The sequence below is a fragment of the Bicyclus anynana genome, chromosome Z (assembly GCF_947172395.1).
Source record: "Bicyclus anynana chromosome Z, ilBicAnyn1.1, whole genome shotgun sequence".
Classification (NCBI taxonomy): Eukaryota; Metazoa; Arthropoda; class Insecta; order Lepidoptera; family Nymphalidae; genus Bicyclus; species Bicyclus anynana.
The window spans coordinates 9,935,466-9,961,978 of NC_069110.1; the positions used below are offsets into that span (position 1 = coordinate 9,935,466).

General features: G+C 36.2%; 1 protein-coding gene across 1 annotated transcript in view; it reads right to left on the reverse strand.

Annotated features, from left to right (window-relative positions):
• The window catches only part of LOC112047963 (adenylate cyclase type 6), a 104,083-nt gene extending 79,010 nt beyond the window's left edge, over window positions 1–25,073 (reverse strand). Inside the window, exons 1-5 of the mRNA XM_052890775.1 lie at window positions 24,891–25,073; window positions 24,573–24,711; window positions 23,550–23,728; window positions 21,752–21,943; window positions 2,278–2,377 (exon numbers count right to left, since the gene is read on the reverse strand). Coding sequence (XP_052746735.1) covers window positions 2,278–2,377; window positions 21,752–21,943; window positions 23,550–23,728; window positions 24,573–24,711; window positions 24,891–25,073 — 793 coding nt within the window. The remainder of the gene's footprint in view (window positions 1–2,277; window positions 2,378–21,751; window positions 21,944–23,549; window positions 23,729–24,572; window positions 24,712–24,890) is intronic.
• Window positions 25,074–26,513: the final 1,440 nt, after the last annotated feature.

Sequence of the window (26,513 nt, forward strand, 5' to 3'; positions counted from 1 at the left end):
TAACTTCTATCTTCAGTCTTAGACAGTGGTTTGAAGAATTTCGAAATTTTTTCTTGCTTGACATTTTTTAAAAGCTTCTTTCAGAGTGATTTTAAGCAGTGGCATTCTTAAACCATCCATTCGCAATTTCGGCAACAGGTATTTGTAAGTTAAAGTTTAAAATTGCAGATTTTACGTCAGTTTCGTCAGTCAGATCCGCGAATAACGAAATATTTAGCCACGAATATAGAAATTGGGTCGCAATTTTTTAATCCACATATAGTGAAAACGTGAATAACCTTTATTCAAGGAAATAAGGAGCTTATACTGTACTTGATTAAAAAAACTTTATTGAAAAAATATCTTTTTTATGCTCTACTTTATATAATAGTCCAGGAACCGAGATCGTAAAAATGTTTTACAATTTAATAACTATCAAGCAAATTTCCCGTGCGTAGCTTCATCTTGATGAGACGTTTAAGTTTTTTAATCAAGACAATTTTTAATTTTGGTAGCTAGCAGGAATAAGAAATTTTAAGTGTAAGATCGGGATAACGTACCACTCTAATTATAGGATTACTTATGTAACTACATAGTCTTTAAGTGAGCATCAATAGCTCAACGTTAAGAGCGGTCGGCTTCATCACCGAGGGGTGGTGGTTCGATCCCTGCCTCGTTGGGGTATTGTCGTACCCACTCCTAATACAGTCTTCCCCGATTAGTTAGAGAGGAATGGGAATTTTGGTACATATTTAAAAGATATGGCAAATATTCTTAAAAAAAAAAAGTAATAAATAAAATCTGTTGTCTGTAAAGTCGGTTTACTGGCAATAGTTGAACGTGAATAACGTCATAAGAAAATAATGATGGAATGGTTGCATTTTTCAAATGAAAATGTTCGTTTTTCTAAAATACTGTTCAATAATCTTCATAGACCAGCATATAATTTATTTCTTGTAAAAAAAATTGGCAACCCTAGAGCGAGGGAACGACGCATGACGTCATCTTTTTTAGAGTGTATTTCGACTCCATCGAATTATAAGACGTTGTCACGTCAAAATACGGATTTGACATTAACAATTTTGATGACCACGTTATTGATACAATAACGCTCCTCTCTCTTAAATAATATGTATTATTTTTCATACATGACGGTAAATTAGCGTGTAATCATTAGTAATCTGTTCTAAAAATGTTCCCCGGATCCTGAACTATGAAGTAGGAATCTAAAAAAATATATCGTCATAATTTTATCGTGTACGTGAGAGGATATAGAGTTCGCTCTCTGCGTACCAACAAGTCATGAAAGAAACCACTAAATCCGTCTGTTTAGAGTTCTCTGTACAATCGTAATAAGTAATTTAAAACGTTATAATTTCTTTAAAAATTCTAATTTGAGTTTTTTGTAAGTAAGGGTGCCCCACATTTTCAAAAGAATGGTTCCCGTATATTTAAGGGGATAAAATATTGCCAATGTTATTGGCAATATTATATATATATAGTATATTATAATAGAGCCGTGATAGCCCAGTGGATATGACCTCTGTCTCCGATTCTGGAGGGCGTAGGTTCGAATCCGTTCCGGGACTTGCACCTCCAACTTTTCAGTTGTGTGCATTTTAAGAAATTAAATATAACGTGTCTCAAACGGTTAAGGAAAACATCGTGATGAAACCTGCACACCAAAGAATTTTCTTAATTCTCTGCGTGTGTGAAGTCTGCCAATCCGCATTGGGCCAGCGTGGTGGACTATTGGCCTAATAATTCAGAGGGGAAACTCGAGCTCAGCAGTGAGCCGAATATGGGTTGATGAGTGAATGTTATTGATTTCATTTTCACATTAACATTTCGGCTTTGCGTCTTGTTCAGTGTCGTATTATATCTCCTCAATTCTGAAAAAAATTTGATCACGCAGACATACTCCGAGCTCGCTTTAGTGTCTCGTAGTGTCGATCTGTTAGCTCGAGTGACTCGGAGCCTTCTTATATGGCCCATAAATTAGTGATCATGTGACTATAATTTATGTAATAAGATAATTGTGATGAGAGAATAGATGCTAGCGGATGCCTGCTCCTTCTTACGCGTTTATAATGTGTCCATTATCTAACTTCCACTGAAAGTCCCATTAAAATCAGTTCAATCGTTTCAGATATTAGCCCGGACAAACAGGAACTTTAACAAAGCTTGTTTATGTATAGTATCTTGTAATGACCGCATGAAGACGCAATTGTTTTAGAATCACAGATAGACACTTCAATTTTATTTATATGTATAGATAAAGAATATGTATTAGCTTACCATCGCCGAGTAGTGGTTCTCCGTCAACATCCGGCCTTCCGGTCGGGCATAGTGGTAGTTGGGGCCCTGGGGGTGGTCCTGGGGAGCCCTCTATGTCAATCTGTAAAAGAACACGTGAAATTATTTACTTCGAAATTATTTATTATCTTATATATTATCTTAAACGACGCTTTTCGGGGTTCCGTAATCAACCAGGATCCCTTATAGTTTTGCCATGTTAGTCTGTCCACGGTTTAGTTTGTGGTCCTTGGTTGTGAAGTTTACCATAACTCTTAAGTAAATTTTACATTAAGTGTGTGGGAAACTACAACATCTTTATGTCCAAAACTTCTCAATGTCTGAAGACTAAAGTATTCGAATAGAGCGTGTTGCCAGTGATGATCTTCGCATCCCAGACTTGGATCAATGAAGTCACTCAGTGGGTGATAGAACGAGTAATCAAATCGGAAATGAGGAGATCTCCAGAAGAACCAAAGTCGTAACGTAGCTCAGCGAAGTGAAGCTGAAAGTGGCAATGGGTAAGCCACATAGTTTGAAGAGTCGATGGACGTTGGGATGCAAAGGTGCTGGAATGGCGACGCCGCATCGGAAAGCGCAGTGTTGGTCGACCTCTTACTAGGTGGACAGCAAGCAGGGAGCCGCTGGATGTCTTATGATGCCTTACTAGGATTAAAGTCATATGGATTACGCTTCGATCTAATATTTCCTTTTTAGGATTGCGTTCAAAATTGCAGAATATTTGATAAAAATAAGATAAGAAAGGTTTTCAAACTCACATTCTTACCTTTCATCAGATTAGCATCTGATAGCTTTCACAAACTCTTGTACATTTATTAAAACGCACCCCCAGTAACACAACCGCATCAAATATTTTCATCATTATGATAACATAGAACGAGTGTATTAAACGAAGTAACATTTCAGATCCTAACCCTTTTCAACAACCGTTTTCCTTGAGGTTACGAGTATGAAATAATAATAACTGTTTTCTTTGTATAAGATACTGCGGTAGTTATCGGTAACTGCACACCCAAACAACCATAGCTGATATGTATCTACTCATTGTTATTCAGCGAATAATGCATAAAAATAATTCAATACAAAAATCTTTGAAAAAAAAATCTTCTGTTAGTCGTCCAACAACTGACGCAAATGTTTATACAGATAATGTTACGAATGCTCAAAATTAAATCAAATTTTAACGTCAAGATATTTATTTTTCTTCTGAAAAAAGTATTACCTACCCACCTATACATTGTTTTATGAATTATTTGTGTATGCGAAAGTATAAATAAAATATGGAAAATGGTGAACTTAATACGATATTTTGCAATGTCCAACTTTAAAATAATTTGTTGTTCTTAATATACCGTTTATTATACGACTGTATGGATTTTTGGATTATAAGTGAAACACCATTTTAGTCTGCATTATAGCTATGCTAGGAGTATTTTGCGTGATCGAATCAGAAATGTGGAGATCCGCAGAAGAACCAAAATCACGTGTCACGAAGCTGAAGTGGCAATGGGTGGGGCACATAGTTCCGTAGATTAAATTAGCATATTAACCCCTAAAATACACAAAAATACCGATACCGATATCCCACACAATGGGGGAGATGAGAAAAAAACTATCCCCACTTTAAAAATAGGGGAGGATTTTACTTTACGACTTTGTCGAAATTGTTATTTTTCATATTCTTGCTGAATAACAGCTTTCTAGTAATAGGTATCTGCGCTAAGCCGCGGACAGACAGACGGACATGGCGAAACTATAAGGGTTCCTTGTGTACTACGGAACCCATAAAGAACAGGATATCTATCGTAGATACATTCATTACTCTGGACCTCCAGCAGGCCTAAGATGCGTTCCACGACCATGATGATGAAAAATGTTTACATGTATTTCGAAAGAGAATAACATCGTACCTATGACATTTCTATTTGGATTGGTTTGAATGCGTTGAATTTTTTTGTTAATAAAACCTTTTTTAACAAAAATATTGAATTGACTTCAAAATCACAAAAATGAACTAAAAAGGGAAAAATAACATCGTATGTTTAATAATTGCGGGCGCAGCCCGTACCTTCTGATCACTTTGAAGTCGGTGCCAAGCCAGTGACGGTTAAAGTTTTTTTGCATTTTTGTGTGCTAGCATTTAATTTTCATAAAAATTAGTTCAGTAATTTAGAGTCAGTCTACTTGCCATACTGTGGCTCTTTTTTTCACTGAACGAAAGCGCTACAGTACAGGTCATTTCGTTATTTTCATTTTAACACAAGATCACTCGACCAATTTACATGAAAATTAAATAATCAGGAAGTATACTGTTTTAAACAAAAAAAGAATTTTTAAAATTGGTTAAGAAATGACGAAGTTATACGATAACAAACATTAAAAAAGAACATCGAATTGAGAACCTACGCCTTTTTTTGAAGTCCGTTAAAAAGACAATCCGAAAGGTCGAACCGAAAGTATCGCTTTGTTAAGTCGATAAATGAAATAAAACTGTTTGCGTAGTGTTTCCTCCCTAGACATGTTTGTGTAACTTATATCAGAATAATTTGAGACGAAGATATATTTCATACCTTGTTGTTCATAGATCTGAATCTGTTGAATAAATATCATGAATGGTCAATTTGCCCTTGACAGTCGTCTGAAAAACGCTGAAATGCTAATTATTATTTTACTGAATTTTACATGAGTTGCTAGCAAAACGAGGAGACTCGAAGGACCGATAGCTATTTTGAATAATGTTAGGTCATTGGGGCAGGGCAGTGCAAACAGTACAGTCTTTTTATTTTTTATTGTATTATATAACTTAGGATAACATTTACGTAATTATGTTGTAGATTATCACTCTACACCATGGATCTAATATGTTGCACACATGAAAAGGTTCCGAGATATAATTTGAGAGCCACATAATCAACAGGCAAGTACCTACATTGAAGTTATAGTTATACAGGGTGATCAGGGAGTACTTCCCATAACTCTAAGGTTATATTCTTTAAGGAAAATTATTTAAAATGTCAAGTCAAAGAACAATGTCAGCTTTGTTGAATATATTGAAAATAAGATTTTGTTAATCTCTGAGGCATGCACCTCCAACTTTCAACCAGTTGCATACCAGAGAATTTCTTAATTCTCTGCGTGTGTGAAGTCAATAATAATAATTAATCGTGTATGTATGTAAATTCACACTTTATAACATATATACATACAGCTGTGCGGACTAATGCCATTAACACTTGGCAAATCTTTAGTTTAGCCGGAGAATTTCAGGGTTTTCCGATGTTGGGGTTTCACAGGATCACCCTATATAATAGCAATATCAAGATGATATGACTGCGTTATGTTTCCTATCACGTTCGATGTGTATTATTCGAGTCACATCGTAATGATTTAGTGACAAAATTCAGATACCGGATACTTTTGTAAATGGTAAAGGGAAAATATACAGCCAAATGTATCCCAAATATTTAGGCCTTCTTACTATTATAAGCAGGATTTGTAAAGCAACTTCTTTTTGCATTTTCGTCATATTTAACTAAGTGATGGATGTATAAATCTTTATTTGACGAGATTTTCAAAACGAAAATCAAGTTACACATAAGTTATAAAGTACATAGTTACAGATTCTACTAATATTATAGACACGAAAGTTTCTATAATATTAGTAGAATCTTTAACGCCGCTACTACTAAACCGATTTGGCTGAAATTTGGAATGGAAATGGATTTTACTCTGGATTAACGCTAAGGCTACTTTTTATACCTAAAAAATCCTTGGTTTCCCAAAATTTGCGATAACTGGTGATTTTGATGATATGAATGTTTGTTACTCTTTCACGCCTCGACTACTAAACCGAATTAGCTAAAATTTGGTATTGAGATATATTATAGCATAGATTAACACATAGGCTACTTTTTACTCCGGAAAAATCCATGGTTCTCGAGGGATTTGTGAAAAACTAAATTCCACGCGGACGAAGTCGCGGGCGTCCGCTAGTAAGTTATAAAGTACCTATCTAATTATTTGATAAAGACCATTAGTTATACAACAATGCCTAAGACTTTTAATTAAAAACATATAACAAACTATAATGAAATTGTGAAATCATTAGATACTAACATTATGCAGAGGTAAAGTTTGTGAGATTTTAGGGGATAATCTCTGGATCTACTAAACCGATTTTAAAACTCTGTTACCAATAGAAAGCTATACCTTCACAGAGTAACGTAGTCTAAAAAAAAATTAAAAAGAATTCCCACAAGAACGAGAAATACGCGGGTGTAACCACGAGGCATATATTATTTTCTTTGTTATCTAAGTATTATAGCAATGAAAATAATTAATGCTCACCACAATACGAACTTCGCAACATTTGTTTGTTGGTACCTAATAATAATACGTTCGCCAGATTGAATTGCAGGCTCAGCAGTGGTCCCTTGGGATGGACTCGCTACCGTAACGCGGCCATACAATGTGTGCCCTTATGTATTTACATAATGCTACTTGACCCTTTGAATTTGCTTCCATACCGATAAATAGGAGCAGGAAAAATAAAATAAAATAGATGTACGTGGGTAATCCGATTTGCATGCGAAAAGTCGAAATTTTGTTTCGCAGCACTCAGTCAGATATTTTAAAATCTAGTTTCGGTACGGCAAAATCTAGTCTGCTACAGAAAGCTCGTAAATAAATAAGTTACAGATATAGGGAAAATGTATTTTGAAGGCTTTACGTAAAAATTTGATTTACCAATTTTTAGTGCTACATTTTCAACTACTGTATCAAAGTTGAAAAGGAAAGTGCTCTTTTTAAATCTATCGATTTCCGATTGACATTAATATTATGTAAATTAGGTTGCTTGAAGTTGTACTAAGTTTTATACCGGAAAATATAATAAGACAACCATACCCTACATTTAAATTAATTTGTAAGGTCTTAACGAATTTGCAAGATTTATTATTTGGTTTTTTGATCTACAGGGCAGGTGCTTAATAAAAATTAAGAAAAACTCCAGAATTCAGTAATTAAGGGTAATTAGAAATCTAGCAACTCCACTATCACTTATAATATAAATGTATACTTCCAGAATTTTCATTTACTGAGGTGAATGTAATAAAAACTTTTACCAAAATTTTTCCTCATGAAGTTAAGTTAATAAATCTTAATTTCATTGTCTCTTCCTGGTAAGTAGACTGTTAATCTTATCACATCGGATTTGGCAAGTTTTTATACAAAATTACAACGTAACAATAGATGATAGAGTTTATTTTATCTTCAAAACGCATACAATACAAAACTATATGTTGCAATTGTCTATGTATAAAATTAGCTATTGGCCTAACCCCCCTCATTCTGAGAGGAGACTCGAGCTCAGCAGTGAGCCGAATATGGGTTGGCGACGACAACGATGTATAAAATCGGGAAATTTAAAGCATTTATTACCAAATTATTGCTGACTTTTGGAATAAAGATATTTGATTTTTTATTTTTTATATTGCATGATGTATGACAAAATTGTTCATTTTACGTATCAACCATTTTTCTAGCACATTAAAAAACTTTTAATTTTTACAATAACATTATTCTCGAAGATAATAACTTCCATATGTTATTATATGTACAGAATTCTAAAATATTTGGGATAAGAATATATTTTACTTGCTGGATTAATTTTTAATTACGCTCGACAACTGGGGCGTTTTTAAAAAAAATCAATTTTATGTTATTTACAGTAATATTGTTTGTCCGAATGAAAATAATAATTAATGGCACCGACAACTTAACGCGCACTAAAAGGAACGGGAGTTTAAGACCACCAATTTTCCTACTAAAACCAATCTTTCATCATTATCAACCTATATTCTGTTCACCGCCGAGCTCGATTCTTCTTTTACAATGAGAGGGGTTTCAAGACATATCGAGAAAATATTAGGACATTTAAAATATTTTTATCCCGACCCAGAACTCGATTTTATAAGAGAAAAATGGACATGAAAATTTCGTTTTGTAAATATATTTCACGGGTCTGTGAACTCGAAATTTGTTGTAATTACTTTACAAAGCAAATGGATAAATTTAAATTAATAATAAGCGTGTTTTGCGATTACCCACAAAGGGATAATCATGCTTACTTAACCTTAGTTAAATATTTAATAAACAAACATTATAATTTACTTTTTAGACGAATGCCAAATTCGAGTTATGTCTTTCAAGCGTAAGTTTTGTACAATTTACAATTAATAAAGCATTTTTATCGGAGCCCTCAGAAACAGCTCCGATTTTGATGTTTTTTTTTTTGTTAAGTTTGTTTTTTGATATTATTTTGAATCAGGAACATTTTGAAGTGGGGACGGAATGATTTATATTGTTTATAAAATATCTATGATATTTATATAAAAAATAATTAAATAATGAAATACTACCGACTTCAAAAACACAAACGTATGCAGGATAAGCAAAAGAAAAAAATATAATATTTTCGATTTACGGATCACTTTGAAGGCCAAATTAATTAATTAATTGTACCATTGGTACCAATGGTACAATTAATGGGTAGACAAACAATCGTTCTCTGTTTTCCTCTCATTAGGGTTGGAATTGTTATTCCAAATGTATGTGGGACCTACTACAAAATGTACCCTTTACAAGAAAATAAAGAACTATAAAAATTAGACCACTCAGTAAAAAGTTACGCATAGTTTTATATTACAATTAATGGAAAACAATCAATCATCTTCTGTTTTTCTGATATTTATATGGGACCAATTCCGGAATATGCTCTTTCTACTTAAAAAATACTTATCAAAATCGAACCACTCAACAATAAGTTATGCTTGGTTTTACATTAAAATGAATGGGTAAACAATGAACCAAGATTGTAATGGTAAAAATAAAGTAAACGGAAAATTGGTTAAAATCCATTAAGTTAAGAAATGAATGAATAGTAAACTAAACGATTTTATTATATCAAATACTTGTGTGCCTAATCGGAATAATCTAAGTATCTACTCGCACTAGTGGAATTAAAAAAAAACTGTCAGTGTTTTGGATTGTATCTTTTTGGAGAATGTTACTTATAAAGTGTGTATAGATAGTTACTATACGGTGGGTAACACAGCTAGAATAATAAAAACCAATTGTTATGTCTTAGGCGCAATCAGAAGAGGTAAAGTCAAGTCAGTGGTTAGGGTAGGGATAGAGTAAGGGTAGGGTAGCACATTGGTCAAAGCGATGCTTGACCGGGTCCGCTAGTCTCTATTGATAAAATCTATGTAACCCGATAAATGAGTGTCCTAGAGCTTTTGCCTTCTGAGTAGGTCTTCATTGGAAGAATAATCTCGCAAAGTCGCCTTTAAATTAACACCAGGCGAAGGAATTGTAAATAATAGGGTTCATGTTTCTTACTTCAACAGGCAATTAATTTCTTAGTGTTATTTGTGTGTTTAATAGGCATTATAAAGTAAAGCGGATAGGAAAGATCTGCGTGTAATTTTCGCCTTTTGGCACCTCTAGAGAGCTCACTTCAACTGTGTACAGCTATAGTCCAGTGGTTTTAGATTTTATCTGGGGGAAAATTCCTAGGTAAGCTAGGTATTTTCATTTTATGAGGAAATAGAGGTGAAATAAATTAGGAACAATTTTTATAATGACCTCTATTGACCTCCGAGCAATAGTTCGCGAAATATTTGCGAAAAAGTGATTTTCGTGACCTTTTGAACTTCATAACTTTATTGCGACGAAAGTATAATGGCGCTTTTCGTCAAATAGACTAGAAAATTATAATAAATACTAGCGGACGCCCGCAACTTCCTCCGCGTGAAAGTCGATGTAAACTTTCAACTACCCCTACCCTAGCCCTACCTTTCCCTATCCCTACCCTATCCATGCCCTACCCCTTCCCTACCCCTACCCCTACCCTAAACCCTAGAGGAAAACCAGACTTATTTTTATATAGTAGAAAATATGTATAGAAAACTTTTTTAACTAATACCTAATATTTGTTATTTGTATATTACCTTTTTTGTAAGACACAAAAAAATACAGAGTGCTTTGTCGCCCAATTTTTTAAATTTGGATATCGTTATATCGTAGGTATTGGTGTGACATGTTTAGCATACGTCACTACACCCACATTTCGTAGTCTTCCACCGTTCATCTCGTTTATTAAGAAATGAGTCAAAAAGTTTTAATGGCTCGACTTCCAAGTTAGCGATCTTGTACATGAGGAATAAACCATGTCATGTAATCAGTATACGCGTAGCTATTTTAAGACATGTATGATGTATTAATCTCCGAATTTGATCACTTCTCAATTAATAGTATTAGAGTTGCGTTTATAATTTTATTCATGATCATCATCAGATTATTTTTAACTAACGGACGCTTGCAACTTCGTCCGCGTATTAGTTTTTTACAAATCCCTCGTTAACCATACGTTTTCAGAGATGAAATGTAGCCTATGCGTTAATCCATAGTAAAATCTATTTCCATTCCAGATTTCAGCCAAATCGGTTCAGTAGCTGCGGCGTTAAAAAGTAACAAACATCCATACAGACATCTATACAAACTTTCACGTATGTAACAGTAGGATGATCTACCAAAAGTACAAGCCTCTATTCTATAAGGGATTTTGAGCTACAAGCCACTACACTATTCCTAAGTTGATTGGCGATCTTAAGCTTTTGTTTGACTCTACTAAAAAACCAAATAATGACGACCTCTCAGAGGCACGGAGGCATTATTTGTCAACTCTTAAGTTATCTCAATTAAAAAAGAATCTCAAACCCTTCTGGGTTGCTATCACTGTAGAGTACGTCGTGCTATTTCCAGGACACTCTGTATATATAAACTATATTGATACTACTCGTAAATTTGTAATTTGAAGTTACAAATAGCTGGTCGCGACTCCCGACCCCAAGGCAGTGTAATTCAATGAAACGCCGTGATTAGTGACTGTGTTTGACTTGCCGGTGGCACGCGGAGTTTGATTGCATGGGATCGTATTTACTCCTTCAAACTCTGGGGATGTACTTACATTTATATTTTTTCAGGTCCCTTTGTTTCTTCATTGATATATGCTATCAACTAACGGAGTTCGTGGTCAATCTCGTGCATGTACTCGTAGAATAATTTGACAATTATCAATGAATGAGCAAATTACACGAACTATAAGCGAGCCGTGATAGCCTAGTGGATGTGACCTCTGCCTCTGACAAGGCGTAGGGTGTGGGGTCAAATCTGCTCCGGGGCATGCACCTCCAACTTTTCAGTTGTGTGCATTCTAAGAAATTAAATACCACGTGTCTCAAACGGTGAAGGAAAAACATCGTAAGGAAATCTGCATACCAGAGACTCTTTTTAATTCTCTGCGTATGTGAAGTCTGTCAATCCGCATTGCGTCAGCGTGGCCTAACCCCTCTCATTCTGAGATTAGAGCTCAGCAGTGAGCCGAATATGGGTTGATAATAATGATACGAACTATTAATGAATCATATGAAGAAATATTAAAATTAAAATTCATTTATTTCGAGTAATAATATACAACTTAACATAACAATTTCCATGATATTTTATTTGGTACCTACCTAAGATAATTTACATACACAAATTTATTTTTAAAACCTATAATACTAATATCTATAAGACGATGGAAAACTGCAATCACTGGCAATTTATTAAATCTTTTTTTCTAGGTAAGGAGAAAAATTTAGTTTAATAATAATAATTAAGTAAAAGTTTTTATTAAAAACACTTTTACTAGAAAATATAATTTATTCTCGAAACTTCTTGCATTCAGCAAATAATTGTAGGGATTGAATTAGCCTTCTTATGTATTAACATAACTTACCAGTTCCAAACATGAACGAGTATGTACGTAAGCAAACATTTAGCAAACTAATGTTGAAGCAAGCTTACAACTTCTAACTTACAATGAAGCACGTTTCGCGTTCAGTTCCCAAATATTTTGTAAAGTGTGCTACTACTTAGAATATATGGAAGTTATTAAGACTAGCTAACACTACAAAAGTTCTGATATATTAATTTCTCTCTTTCATACTAACATCGCGATTAAAAAGAGTGGGGGTAGAAGCTTTAACTGCCTCGCTGGTCTAGATGTTAGATTTTGTGGCTTCGGATCACGAAGAAAGGGAATCGAGTCGAGGTCAGGCTATCCTGAACTTTTCTTTGTTATAAGATAGTTCCGAGCCCGGAGCTGGGAAGTTAGCTGTATTACACCCGTGTGACCAGTTAAGGTCCGGTCATTATCATTAACATCTCATAATAGAAACCCCTCCCCCCACCCCCAGGGAACTTTAGAGTTGTTTGCATTTTAAGAAATTAAATATCACGTGTCTCAAACGGTGCAGGAAAACATCATGAGGAAACCTGCATACCCAAAAAATTTCATAATTCTTTGCGTGTGTGAAGTCTGCCAATCCGCATTGGGCCAGCGTGGTGGACTATTGGCCTGACCCCTCTCATTCTGGAGGAGACTCGAGCTCAGCAGTGAGCCAAATATGGGTTGATATCATCAACATCATCATCAAATAAATTTGATACTCCTTCTCCCAAAGAGACCTGACCCAGCTGTACGCCTGTAATAATAGGCTGATAATGACGAATGCATCATTAAATATTCAAACAAGTTTATGAAAATTTAAAATATTTATATTAATTTTCCCAGTTGTGTAAGTAACATGAACTTTATAATTTCGTTTGTACGTATAACAGAGGCCACAGAGAAATTTAATAATGGACTGCGGCTGAAAATGTTGAAGCACTTTTATCCTCGTCTAACGTAATTTCACCCGTCCGTTCGGTTACTGTTCAATTAAAGTGGCTGGCCCTTTGTGTGTTAGATTTCGCAGAGGTTTAGTGCTCGCAGTGCAAATTGTTTTAAATTACCTGAATTGTAGAGCTGTCCGGTAGATTAAAGGGGCAATTCCTGTTTAATTTACGCATTCGTTTTGGGAAACTTACCTAAACATATTTTACATTTCATGAGTGGTTGTAAGTGTAGGGTCTATGATCGGGCATTGGAAATATTTACTCTCATCTGTTGTTTATTTGTGAAAAAAAAGTAATTGTAGATAATATTCACAGTGACACATTGCAAATAGGTTGGTTTGTTAAATTGCGACCAGACCCATTTTTTTTTACAAAATCAAAGAATTTGTTATAAAGGCGAAAGTTTGTGTTTAAGTGTGTATGTTTGTTCCTCAGTTTACGAGTTTTGATACGTCAGTTGACTATTTATAAAGATTCTACCACCGGTTCGGAAGGCAGGTTCTGCTGAGAAGAAACCGGCAAGAAACTCAACAGTTGCTCTATAAAAATCATACAATATTATAATTTACAATGACAACATTACAAATTCTTATAATTTTAGTTTCTGTGTGAAGGTGGAAGCTGATCCAATAGTCTCTAAGCATCTTTATCATTAAGGAACTCATCAATGGTGTAGTAACACATTGCTTAAAGCTATGCATTGGCAGGTCCATCACAGGCTTGGGGATCTTGTTATAGAAGAGTACACCCAAACCTACAAAATGGGGTACAACTCAGCTGTAAACCTACAAAGTTATGCGGGTTCACTTGGAAGAGGTACAAGTTTACTACCCATACCTCTGATGGTTTCTACGCGGCATCGTATCGAAACCCTAAATTACTTTGCGGTACGTCTTTGCCGGCGGGGTTTTCTGGTGGGCTTAGTAGGTTGGTAAACATGAGCAAAGCCTACCATTAAACCAGATCTGAGCCAATTTAGAAAATATAAAACTTTAAATTGATCGGAGCTGGGAATCGACCCAAGACCTCTCTGATACGAATCAGAGTACTGCCGATTGCGGCAGAGAGATCGTTGACAAATTACTGTCTCGTTTTCGAAAATAAACAGTAAATCTACAAGTTTATTTATAGTAAATCACTTTGTAATATTATATTAGATCCAAACAAAATAGTAATTAGTAGGTAGAGCACTGGGTTGAATAAAATAACGCTGCATTGTAAAGTCTTACATCTACAAAGAGGATAATTTTATTAGCTCACGCAACGCTAATTAACGTCAGTAGCAGACGGTGCCAAGAATTTAGATGCCCTTCTTTGCGGGAAAACAAAATTTAATAATCTAATTTATCCAGACCGAGAACCACTCACTTCGACTTCTATTTGAAATTAATAAAAGAACCCAAAGGAAACCGCACTACGCTTTGAACGTTCTACTAACATTGCGGTAAAGGTGCTGTTTTAAGAATTTTACAAAAACATCGCATATTTTTCTTCACTTTGATAACAATAATAAGCTTTGTGTTTCGTCAAAAGGGAAATTGAAAATAATATGAAATATGTATTTATGAAAACTTCGACGTTTACAATAAGAATCGAAATCAGAAAGAAAAATCTTGTGGGCAACATTTTTTACATTATGTTTTTAGTAATAACAAAGCGGTCAATAAATTTGTTATAATGCGAGGAAAGTTGGGGGCAAACATCATTGTTTACAAGGTGAATGAGGAGAACCCTGCGGCTAAATCCGGTGGGCCTCAAACATTAAGCAACAGTTCTGCTTACCGCCAGCGACGCAAAGTAAACCTGCGATAACTTCCGAGAATTGTTTATCTAAGTTTGTAGCTGAATGTTACGAGTACTTACAAATGTACAGTGTACTTCGGTAACTGCTAATCTAAGATTCATCGGATGGTTTTAAATGTTCGAACTTCAAATTAAGTTCTGTATTCGAGCCTTATGTATTATTTAAACTTTTATTTAACTTGCTTGGTATGGGTCTAATCTTGCAAGTTGAAGTCTACTTCTTGACATTCAATTAAGCTTGAAGAACGCGGGTTTCACACTGTGCTACTTCGACATGATGATTGTTCACTAGTATACCAATACCAGACATCTTCATTAATCTTAATCGCTATCCTTCTTTTCTCACCCATTCATTCATCAGTATATGCGTGTAAATGTAAGAGACACGAAGTTTTAGTATTGATTAAACCATGTTCCATGGCTATTGCGACCAATTTTTTTAACTTATAATTAATTTATTTTTTTATAAGGAATAAGCTCCCTCTTGACTAAGATGTCATCTGATGTGAGTGTTTTTTTTTTAAATTCTTTACAAGTTACCCCTTGATTACCTCAGTAACCAACAGACATTAGGGGTAACAAGTGGGGGGGGGGGAGAGACAAATTATCTTCGCGTTTTCAACCCATATTCGGCTCACTGCTGAGCTAGAGAATCCTCTCAGAATGAGATGGGTTAGGCCAATAGTCCACCTCGCTGGCCCAATGCGGATTGACAGACTGCACACACGCAGAGAATTAAGAAAATTCTCTGGTATGCAGGTTTCCTCACGGTGTTTTCCTTCACCGTTTGAAGCACGTGATATTTAATTTCATGAAATGCACAGAACTGAAAAGTTGGAGGTGCATGCCCCGGACCGGATTCGAATCCACACCCTCCGGAATCGGGGGCAGAGGTCATATCCACTGGGCTATCATGGTTCTAAAATCTAAATTACTTAACCACGAGAAAAACGAGGAATTTTTTAAAATTAGTTGATATATGAGCTGCACAAAGCTAAAAGGACTTTATATTTTCCTCCTTTTCCTTTCATCTTGTTGCGACTCGCAAATGCACTCCACTTTCCAGAAGTTCAAAAGCACTCGCCTGAATTCTAATTCAAAATTTCATGTATTTACACAGCAAGAAGGCAAGCCAGTTTATGCTAGTACTGGTGTTGAGTAAGTAAAAGTATGATCAAGTTAGTTTCTTAATGACGTTGGCTATTCACCGAGGTTACTGCTTTTAGATTTACTTACCTTGAATACGTAACAAGTTTACCTGGTAGTGCTATTTAAACTGATAGTCTTCACTACTTGCGTAGTTTAATTAATTAAAGTAAAATATCAGAGGTACGGTAATGCTGGCCTTTGACGGCCACCATGGCGCAGTGGTATGCGCGGTGGAATTACAAAACGGAGGTATTGGGTTCAATCCCCGGCTGGGCCAATTGAGATTTTCTTAATTGGTCCAGGTCTGGTTGTTGGAAGGTTTCGGCCGCGGTTAGTTTTACCCTACCGATAAAGACGTACCTACCGCCAAGCGATTTAGTGTTCCGGTACGATGTCGTGTAGAAACCAAAAGGGATTTTGGTGTGTGGATTTTCATCCTTCTCCTAACAAATTAGCCCGCTTCCATCTCAGACTGCATCACCACATACCATCAGGTGAGTTTGTAGTGAAGGGGTAATTTGTAAAGAATAGTAATAATAAATAAATGCCCCACAAAGACGAGCAATTGAAAGCGTAGAGTACTACCTGTTCAATTCCCGGTTCGGTGGTTTCTGTAGTAAGGTAGCTTCCATCTTAGATTGCATCGTCACCGTGTAGTGGGCCGTTGAAACAGGCTGATAATGATTAAACGAACATAGGCTATATATTATACCCACATATTCACGGGAACGGGAACTACGCGGATGAAACCGCGCGGCACCCTCTACTTTATACATATTATAAAACAAAGTCATCCACAGCGTCTGTCTGTCCTTTTGCGATAAGCTCAAAAACTAATGAACGAATTTTACATCAATAGACAGAGAGAATAGTAAAGAAGGTTCAAGTGTATAATTTGTCACGATTTTTGTTGTTGATGATTCTAAACTGTAAGTAAAAAAATCTGATTTAAACCCTAATTGCAAGCGAACAAAGTCGAGGTTACTAGTGAGTAACCGCGACTTCGTTCGCTTGCAATTCATTCATCAAATCAGCGGTTTACTAAGCTAGGATTACTAATGAGTAATCCTCGCTTAGTGAATAATAGTGAATTCACTGACGCAATACGTGTATTGCGTCAGTGAATGTCAAATGTATTTGCCTGATCGACCAAAAGTGATTTCACAATACTGAAATGGGTCCAATTTCGCTAAACTCATAAAAAAACAATATGTTCAATCGTCATCAACCCATATTCGGCTCACTGCTGAGTTCGAGTCTCCTCTCAGAATGAGAGGGATTAGGCCAATAGTCCACCACGTTGGCCCAATGTGGATTGGCAGACTTCATACACGCAGAGAATTAAGAAAATTCTCTGGTATGCAGGTTTCCTCACGATGTTTTCCTTCACCGTTTGAGACACGTGATATTTAATTTCTTACAATGCACACAACAGAAAAGTTGGACGTGCATGCCCCGGACCGGATTCGAACCCACAATATGCGGAATCGCAGGCAGAGGTCATATCCACTGAGCTATCATGGCTCATATGTTCAATACACATAAAATAATAAATTCATGTTATTATGGTTTTCAGGCTAAAATATCTGATCCAGTTGTTATTGCATTAAACTAATAACTTTGAATCAGCAATTTTAGGAATGAAGTTCTTTTATTTTGACGACTGTGTGGCGCAGTGGGTAGTGACCCTGCTTTCGGCCGTGGGTTCGATTACCACAACTGGAAAATATTTGTCTGATGAGCATGAGCTTTTTCCAGTGTCTGTGTGTATTTATAGACTATATTATAAGTATAGTAAAGTCAACATTTTCGACCAGTGAGCGACTACTTTTTTTTTTATTCTTTACAAGTTAGCCCTTGACTACAATCTCACCTGATGGTAAGGGATGATGCAGTCTAGATGGAAGCGGGCTAACTTGTTAGGAGGAGGATGAAAATCCACACCCCTTTTCGGTTTCTACACGACATCGTACCGGAACGCTAAATCGCTTAGCGGTACGTCTTTTTCGCTAGGATGGTAACTAGCCAAGGCCGAAGCCTCCCACCAGCCAGACCTGGACCAATTAAGAAAATCAATCGGCCCAGCCGGGGATCGAACCCAGGACCTCCGTTTTGTAAATCCACGATACCACTGCGCCACGGAGGCCGTCAAAAACACACACTACTGAAGCTACTCGCCCGGTAACCGGAAAAATAACAATTAATTGTCTAATAAGAATATACAGTTTATCCAGTAACCGTGTGTATTTAATAAATTTATTCGTACAGTTTCTGTATGAATACTTACTTAGTAGTTTATATAGATTTAAGAGAGAACTGAAGATGGCTCATACCATTTTCTCGGTATGTACTATATACTGTGAGCCGTACAGTTGTAATAACGATCCATCAAATATAACATCAAAATACGCGTGGTGTTTTGTAAATAAACATCATCAAAATACAAAATGAAAAACAGGACGAAACAAATAAGAAGCTAACCATAATTTCCTGATACCACAGTTCAAAGCGAATGCAATTACAAGTATATTTTCGATGAAGTGTGCATGGAGTAAAGCAATAACGCAGCGACGAAAATTGGCGAATTTCATGCAAAATGTTTCCCGTGCCTGTATTGGACATGTCATATTAAAAAAACATTGTAGTGAGTGCTTAAATAAACTTCCTATATTCTCTGTTGCCTTGGTATTTTGTTTTTGCGTTACGTGACGATTTCCCCAGTCCATTCTATTTAAAAAGAACTTGGCTCCAAAAAGTATTGGGATAAATGAGTTTCGAACTCTAGACTTAAAAAGGTTCTAGAAATGTGATGTTGGTCTGTGTGTCTGCTTATTTGTTTGTGGTATTGTAGTATCTAAAGAAATGGACTGTTTGTTGTGTTTTTTGTTTGAAATGTAAACAAGTGAGTGATCTTAGCCAAAACACAATAATGCGAATTTTGAATAGGATAGTTTGGTTGTCTTTTCGATTGTTTTTTACGCTTTTACGCCATAACAATAAACCGGAGCATTTTCCTCGAACACCTTATATCGAATCAATCAATCAGTGTGCGGTCTGCAGATTTTAGGGTTAGCCCTTAGCCCCATAAAGAAAAATGAAGAAGACGAATTTGGAAGATATATAGAGGTTTTATTAGCACCAGAAAATTAGGTATATATCTTGAACATGGCCATTTTGTTTTTCGTTATATTGTTTAATTTACTTGCATTTAGGTAAAAATGGTTTTGGCGCTCACGTCATAAAATTTGCGACGCGCGTCAATCGCTCCGTGCTTTTCACTCACGTGAAAGTCATAATTCGGCGTCTCGTTTGCGCTTCGAATTTTATCCATATCGTACGGACACGTACGACACGACACGTTAGACAAATATAATTCCGCCTTAGTTTCAGTAACAGGAATAAATAGGAAATACTGCATTTTATAATATCATATCTTGCTACCACGATAAATATAGAAAATAGTGCTTCTATTATATCCACGGGTGGTTGACAGACTCAGGAAATGTTTGCACTAAAGGGAAAACGGTTTCAGCTATTTACACGTTCGTTTTGAAGTCCTGGATGTGCGCTCCGGATGTACCTACTCGAGATATTGCGTGCCACATCGGCTGTCGGAAACATGCCTCATCGGAATACAAATTATAACTTCAACATGCAGCTTTCTTGCACGAGCTGGTTAACCCATAATAATAAACGTTTAATTAAACAATAAACATTTGTATAACTATTAATGGTGAAACATTGTTACGTAATACATAAGAACATCTTTGTATAACTAAATGTAATGTTTCTTGCAAATAAATGATTCTTATTCTTATTTTCGGAATAAAAAGTTACAACTTTTCTATACTCAAACCTTATACTCGTATAATGACATATCAAAGATTTATAACGACGCACCGCAGTAGGACACTCACAAATAACGTGGCTTTAAAGAAGTAAAGAATTTTCAAAATAGGTTTAGTAGTTCTAGAGATTACTCTCTATACTTATAGTATAGAGTTAGACATGTAAAACTAAATGAAAAAAATGTTCAAAAACAAAAAAGAAAACAAAATAGGTTAAAAGCCGGATGGTTGCCTCGGTCGGATACGTGTCCCGGTTTTTAATACTCTATGTTAGGAACATAAGTCGCGCTGGCCCTCTTCTACAATACGTAGTACCGCGTAAGGCATCGGAATAGGTTCTCATGTCTTTAACCGACTTCAAAAAGGAGGAGGTTCTCAAGTTGATTGGTATGTTTCTATATGTATGTACACCTCAACCGATTTGAAAAATTATTTTTTGTTTAAAACTGTATACTTCCCATGTAGTCCCATAGTGATCAAGTCAGGATCTGATATTGAGATCCTGGAGGAATCGAGGGAAAAAGATGTCCATTAGGTATTTTAAAGTAGTACAATATAATAAAGTTCTGGAATCGATGATGCCAAAATACAGACAAGGGAACTCCTCAACGATACGAACTAGGACAATATATTTTTTTAAAATAAGTATTATTTTACTTCTTTGTTGACGTGACTCCTAAATAATCCATAATAATATTATAAGTGTGAAAGTGTATGTGTCTGTTTGTATTTTAGGGTACGGGTAGGGTCGGGGTAGCGTTGGGGTAGGTAGGGGTAAGGTAAGGCTTGGGGTTAGGGAAGAAGTGCACATAAGTCAAGTGAAGTGTAAGTGATACTTGACCGGGTCCGCAAGCAAGTCCGAAATTATGAGCTACACCGTGAATGGATAGATGACAGACGAATATGGCGTATATAATTGTGACAGGGTACTTGTTGATATTGACTACAAAACCCAAAAAATTTTGATCTCCTAATAAAAAAGCGAGAAAGACCATTTCACAAACAATTGAGATTGATTGAAAGAAACACAAATTCAAATACACGTTGGTCGGCACAGTTTGCCATGTGTTAGATATTCAATTTGATCATATCGGTGGGTACAGCAGAATTTCGAACGTATTGTTTGTTAAAATATTCAAGCGCACGTAACCACGTTACTTGTTTTATCAAAATATCTCGTTTATTCTTCCCAAAACTCTCGCAAGGGTTGAAAGTAAGAAAATATTTTCATGAACGTATATGTGTAAGCTATATAAATATCGGCGAGGAAGTCATTTATATACGAGTACTTCGAGATACAATGTAGTATCATTATTTTAACATTTATTCTTTTTCTAGATAGGCTCGTGTTTGACCATGTTCTCATCTGATGGTAAGTGTAGAGTCAAGGGGTCGAATGTTACAGCTTGCTTATTTACTAACTTTAATCTATTAGCCACCTAACATAATTAACAACAAATCAATAACAACCGCATTTCTCGCATTCAGTAAAGGCCACTGTTATAGAAAATCACAATGTGAAACACTCTAGTTTTGTTCAGTTACCTATAAATTAATAGTGAATACAAATATCACGTAACGTATTAAGAATCACTAACACTAGTTAGTTGGTAAATTTCATGGTTATCAACTAAAGATGTACACGAAATTCACCAACGCTGGACGCTGGATATTAGATACTTGAGACCCTTTTGCTTAAAAGTCCATGCAAGAGGCCTATGTCCAGCAATGGACGTCCATCGGCTGATAATGATGATGATGATGACGACTAAAGATACTCAAAGTTAGTAAAAAGGCCAGCTGAGCCGTGAGCACTCTCCGAAATATAGCTGTCCTATAAAACACCGAAGTTGAAGATTATAATGACTTACCTTGGTTTCCTTAAGTCGGTTGGGAGAGAAGTGCTCAATGACTTCCCAGTTAGACTTCTTCGGGGCCGGGGTGTCGGCTGGTGAGGGGGAAGTGCGGTTCAACACTGATGGGGTGCTTCGGCCCGACTCATCTGTGCGTTGAGCTGGTGCAGCCGAACGCAAAGATGCCGAACGTCTGCCACGCAGCGCATCCTGCAGGAGAGAACAATCGTGTCATTGATGTAACTCTAACATAAATGCTAAACAAATTACAAAATACATACGTTCATTAACATTTATGTTGTCGATATTTTGGAGCCGCAATAGCTCAGTGGTAAAGGACCGGACTCATCACCGTGAGGTGGTGGTTCGATCCCCGCCCGTAGTCAATTGTCGTACCCACAGTCTCTTCTGACCAATTGGAGGAGAACAGGCATATTTGTCATATGTTATATAGCAAAATTATGAGTCGAGGCCTTTCTTTTCTAGGTTATGTCACACATCGCAATATATAAACCGCTCCACGAATGAAATCCCGCGGCGAAAATTTGAATTAAAATTGACAAACGACTTTATGACATTATTAGCACTTGTTTCGTGGCGCGGAGTCTAGAGCTGGTGCTTTTAGATATCTGTTAGATATAATTTAGATTATTGTGATGTGTGACATAACTTATAAATAAAGACCTGTCCTTTTCTTCTTTCCAATAGTTTAAATAAAATGAAATGTTTAAATTAAATTCGTATAGTATATAAGCTGTTACATAAAAATACACAGAAAGATAAATATTATACATATATGGGGTCATTTTTAAAAACTATTGGTCGTTGAGTATTCTTAATTTGAGCAACGCCTTCAAAATGATATAAAAGCACACGCGACATTATTTTTCGGTTGTAAGTTTAGAACATTTTTGAAGTTAGTTGAATTTGTGATGTAAATCAAGAATAATATGAAAAATCGGGGGATACACTTTGGTGTTATAACTATCTCCATCCAAATTTAATTACACCATTGAATTAGCTGAAGAGTCAAAGAATTTACTACGCTAAGTTAGGCCTATGATAAGTGAAGCGCAATGGAAGAAGCGATGTCTTACTGCTTTTCGAAAATTCCATCAAGTTAACTTTAATTTAGAGGAGATTTAGTTTTGACTTATTGATTACATAATATATAAAACACAAATATAATATAGATAAACTTGATAAAAATCATGTTAAAGTAAATAACAACGTAGACCGACATCAAAAAGCGAAGTCCAAATATAGAAGCTGTATACGGTTGAAAACGGCTTTATAAGCAAGCCAACATTGATACCATTTGAACGAACAAAGCAGTTCCAGAAAATTGATATAATTAATGCGGCCTAGGCGGATCAACGACATTGGCAGTACGAGTACATACACTGATTCACGTATAACTTACCAACATGTTTTCATTTTCATGGTGGTTGATTAAAAGATGAGAAATCGTATGAAGAATTAAATTTTGTTAGTCCATTTCAAAACCTAAAGAAGCCTTTTATCCTTAAGTCCGGCTTGCGGAACTCTGAAATTTCGTTTGCTGGGTTCCTTACATCAGAGTCATTCTCCTCACTAAGTGCTGCATTGTCTTTGTGATTGGGCAGGAAAATTCCCGACGCCAGGTGCGGACGGCCAAAGCTGATGTGGAAATGGCTTCAGGAGCTGTAATTACCGATCTTGCAGCCAATTACACCTCAGCCGTAGTCATCCCTGCTCCAACCACTTATGTTGTTCTAGGAAATTAACATTGCACATAACTGGAAGTCCAAGTAGGTAGTCAGCGGGTCGGTGTTACTAAGAAATCCATCTTCCTGTTGAGCAGGATGGCCAAAGACGCCAAATGAATGGACCACGCCCGTTTTGGAAATACCCTCAGGATCTGTGTGTCGATGCCATTATCAGATCCCGAGGAGTATTCCAAGTCGGCCGCGGTCATCCCTGCTCCAACAACTTCTGCTTCTGCTGGTCCCTCTGCTGCAGGAAACCTCAAAGTCCCAGAATGTTCAAAGTCCAAAAGGATTGTCAAAAAATATTAGTTCCACAAGTGCTTCTAGATTTTTTCTCTTTTTATACGAGTTCGGCTTACATTCTATATTCTCATTCGCCATTCATCTTATTGATTTTCCGTTAGTTAGATCTTGATTATTATATTTTTATTTCTCATGTGGATTCTGTGAGATGTTATATTTTTCTTATAACTGTACCTACACTTGTAACATTGATAATTACTAGTTCTTAATTATTATTTTTAAGTGTACCAAGTAAACAAAAAACTGTCAGAGTTAAGTTTTGATTGTTGATATTTTCTGTCATAAATAATTACGAGTAAGAGTTTATGTGAGTCAATGTCTTTGTCTACGTCTACTAAGAAGCGCTTTATGTTCTGTGGTCGCAAAATCGTAAGAAGAAGTAACATTTTGTTAGTCAACGGAAACGGTGAAGGTAATCCCTAAAGAAAGGCCAGTGTCACTAAGCGCTGCACCAAGGATGGACGAATATTCGTGATTGGGCAGGACGGCTGCCGATGGTCGGTTTGTATGACCACGGCCGTTATTAAAATGTCCCTCGAAGCTGTATATCGACTCTATTATGAGATTCTGAAGGCACATCAATTCTGGCCCTAGTTAATAGTCATCCTTGCTCTAACCACTTCTGTTGCTAGTTGTTTCAAAAAGTCCAAGTGGGTTATCACCGGGTTGGTCTTACTTAGTGGTGCACCAAGGATGGGCAACGAATGAGCAGGACGGTCAAAGGAGCCAGATGTATACGACAACGCCCGATATGGAAGTGGCTACAAGAGCTGTATGATGCCACTAACAGATCTTGAAACCATTCCCACTCCGGCCGTAGCCCTGCTCCGATGCCGTGCTCTGCTGCCGTTTCTCATTAGGTCCCACAATACTCGAAGTCCAAGAGAGTTGTCCGAAAATTAACAAGTGATTCCTAGATTTTTTCTCCTTTTTGCGAATATTTTTATATTGCTATTCTCCACTAATCTTATTACGAAAGTAAGCCAACTTTCGTTATCTTATTGTTTTTTTTCTTAGTTATTAATTTTTCTTTCCTTATTATAAATTAATGTTCAATTATAAGGAACAATTGGATATTCTTAATAAAGTCTGTGAATTCTCATCACTAAGTGCTGCAGCGAGGATGGGCGTTTCTTCGTGATTGGGCAGGACAGTTCCCGGTGCCAAGTGTGGACGGCCAAAGCTGAAGAGGAAAAGGCTGCAGGAGCTGTAATTGCCGATCTTGCAGTCAAATCCACCACAGCCGTAGTCATCTCTGCTCCAACCACTTCTGTTGTTTCAGGATACATTGACGTCGCTCAATACTGGAAGTCCGTTTGTTTAGTCTAATTTAATTGATATTGAGGAGGGGTGGGTATAAAAAAATTGGTCAATCAAGCCTTCTGGCAACATCCAACTATTACCATTACTAATAAAAGTTATTGGGCGATGGAGGGTCTGGACCTTTGTCACCGGCAGCTGTTAACCAAAAGTAGTAATCGAGAAGGGAATATTGTTTATACTCTGAGTTACCTTTCTAGTTACATACCTATAGTAGGAGGAAAATAATGAGAATTTTATCGCAAAATCTTTAAGGATGATCTAACAGGAGTGGGCCATCTCAATTTGAAAAGAAAGTATGAATAATTATCTATTTTGTTCCTGTTTCTTATTTTTTAAATACAACCAAAGCAAGCCTAATCATGAAGTCAAACATCTATTAAAGTAAATATTATTATTATTCTTCGATCGATATCAACCCATATACGGGTCACTGCTGAGCTCGAGTCTCCTCTCAGAATGAGAGGGGTTAGGCCAATAGTCCACCACGCTGGCCCAATGCGGATTAGCAGACTTCACACACGCAGAGAATTGAGAAATTCTCTGGTGTACAGGTTTCCTCACGATGTTTTCCTTCACCGATTGAGACACGTGATATTTAATTTTAATTTTTAAAAAAAAAAAAAAAAAAAATTAAAATTATTATTCTTATAATAATACAAATATTACTTTTATATTTCTTCTATGAATAATAACTGTGCCTTCAAACTCCTCTGTCCGCGAAATTTCCGTAGGTTCAAAACAAACACTCACCCCTGCATAAATTCCCAAGATGCTAAAAATTTACATGAACATAATAATGAACCTGTGAAAGTCCCCATCGATCTCATGTGTACATTAAATTTTATGCTAGGTTTCCGAAAACGAGTTTTTGCTTTTCATTTTACAGAAACGGTTTATGAAAAAAAATTTCTAGTAATTTTCAAGTTTTCCAGAGTGATGGGTTTCTTAATAATGTTTATTTATTTACCCTTCATTTGGGCCTCTCAACTAAAATATGGCCCCAGGAACGCACGCTACGCCACTGGCTGATAATGATGAAAGCTAAAGCTCAAAACTAAGGCTTGTTGGCCTTATGGTAAAATCGAGTCTCGTGAGTGGAAACGCGCTGATTAACCTGACTTTGATGGATGATCGTGATCTATCATTCCTTTCAAATTTGCCAAACAGTGCTTTGATCTTCTATTATATTGAAATCGTTGTTTGCTCGTAACCTATTTCTCGTGACTGCCATTTTAGTTACTTTCTTCTTGACAGTGGTGTATCGTCGGAGGGATTGCTAAGGGTGTACAATGGGGTGTATATATTCGATGAATTATCTACGTCACAAAATAAATTTAGTGCCAAGTTCGAATGTAATAAAGTTTTTAGAGAAATAAGACCTACTTCGTAACGCGAGAAGTGCGAAT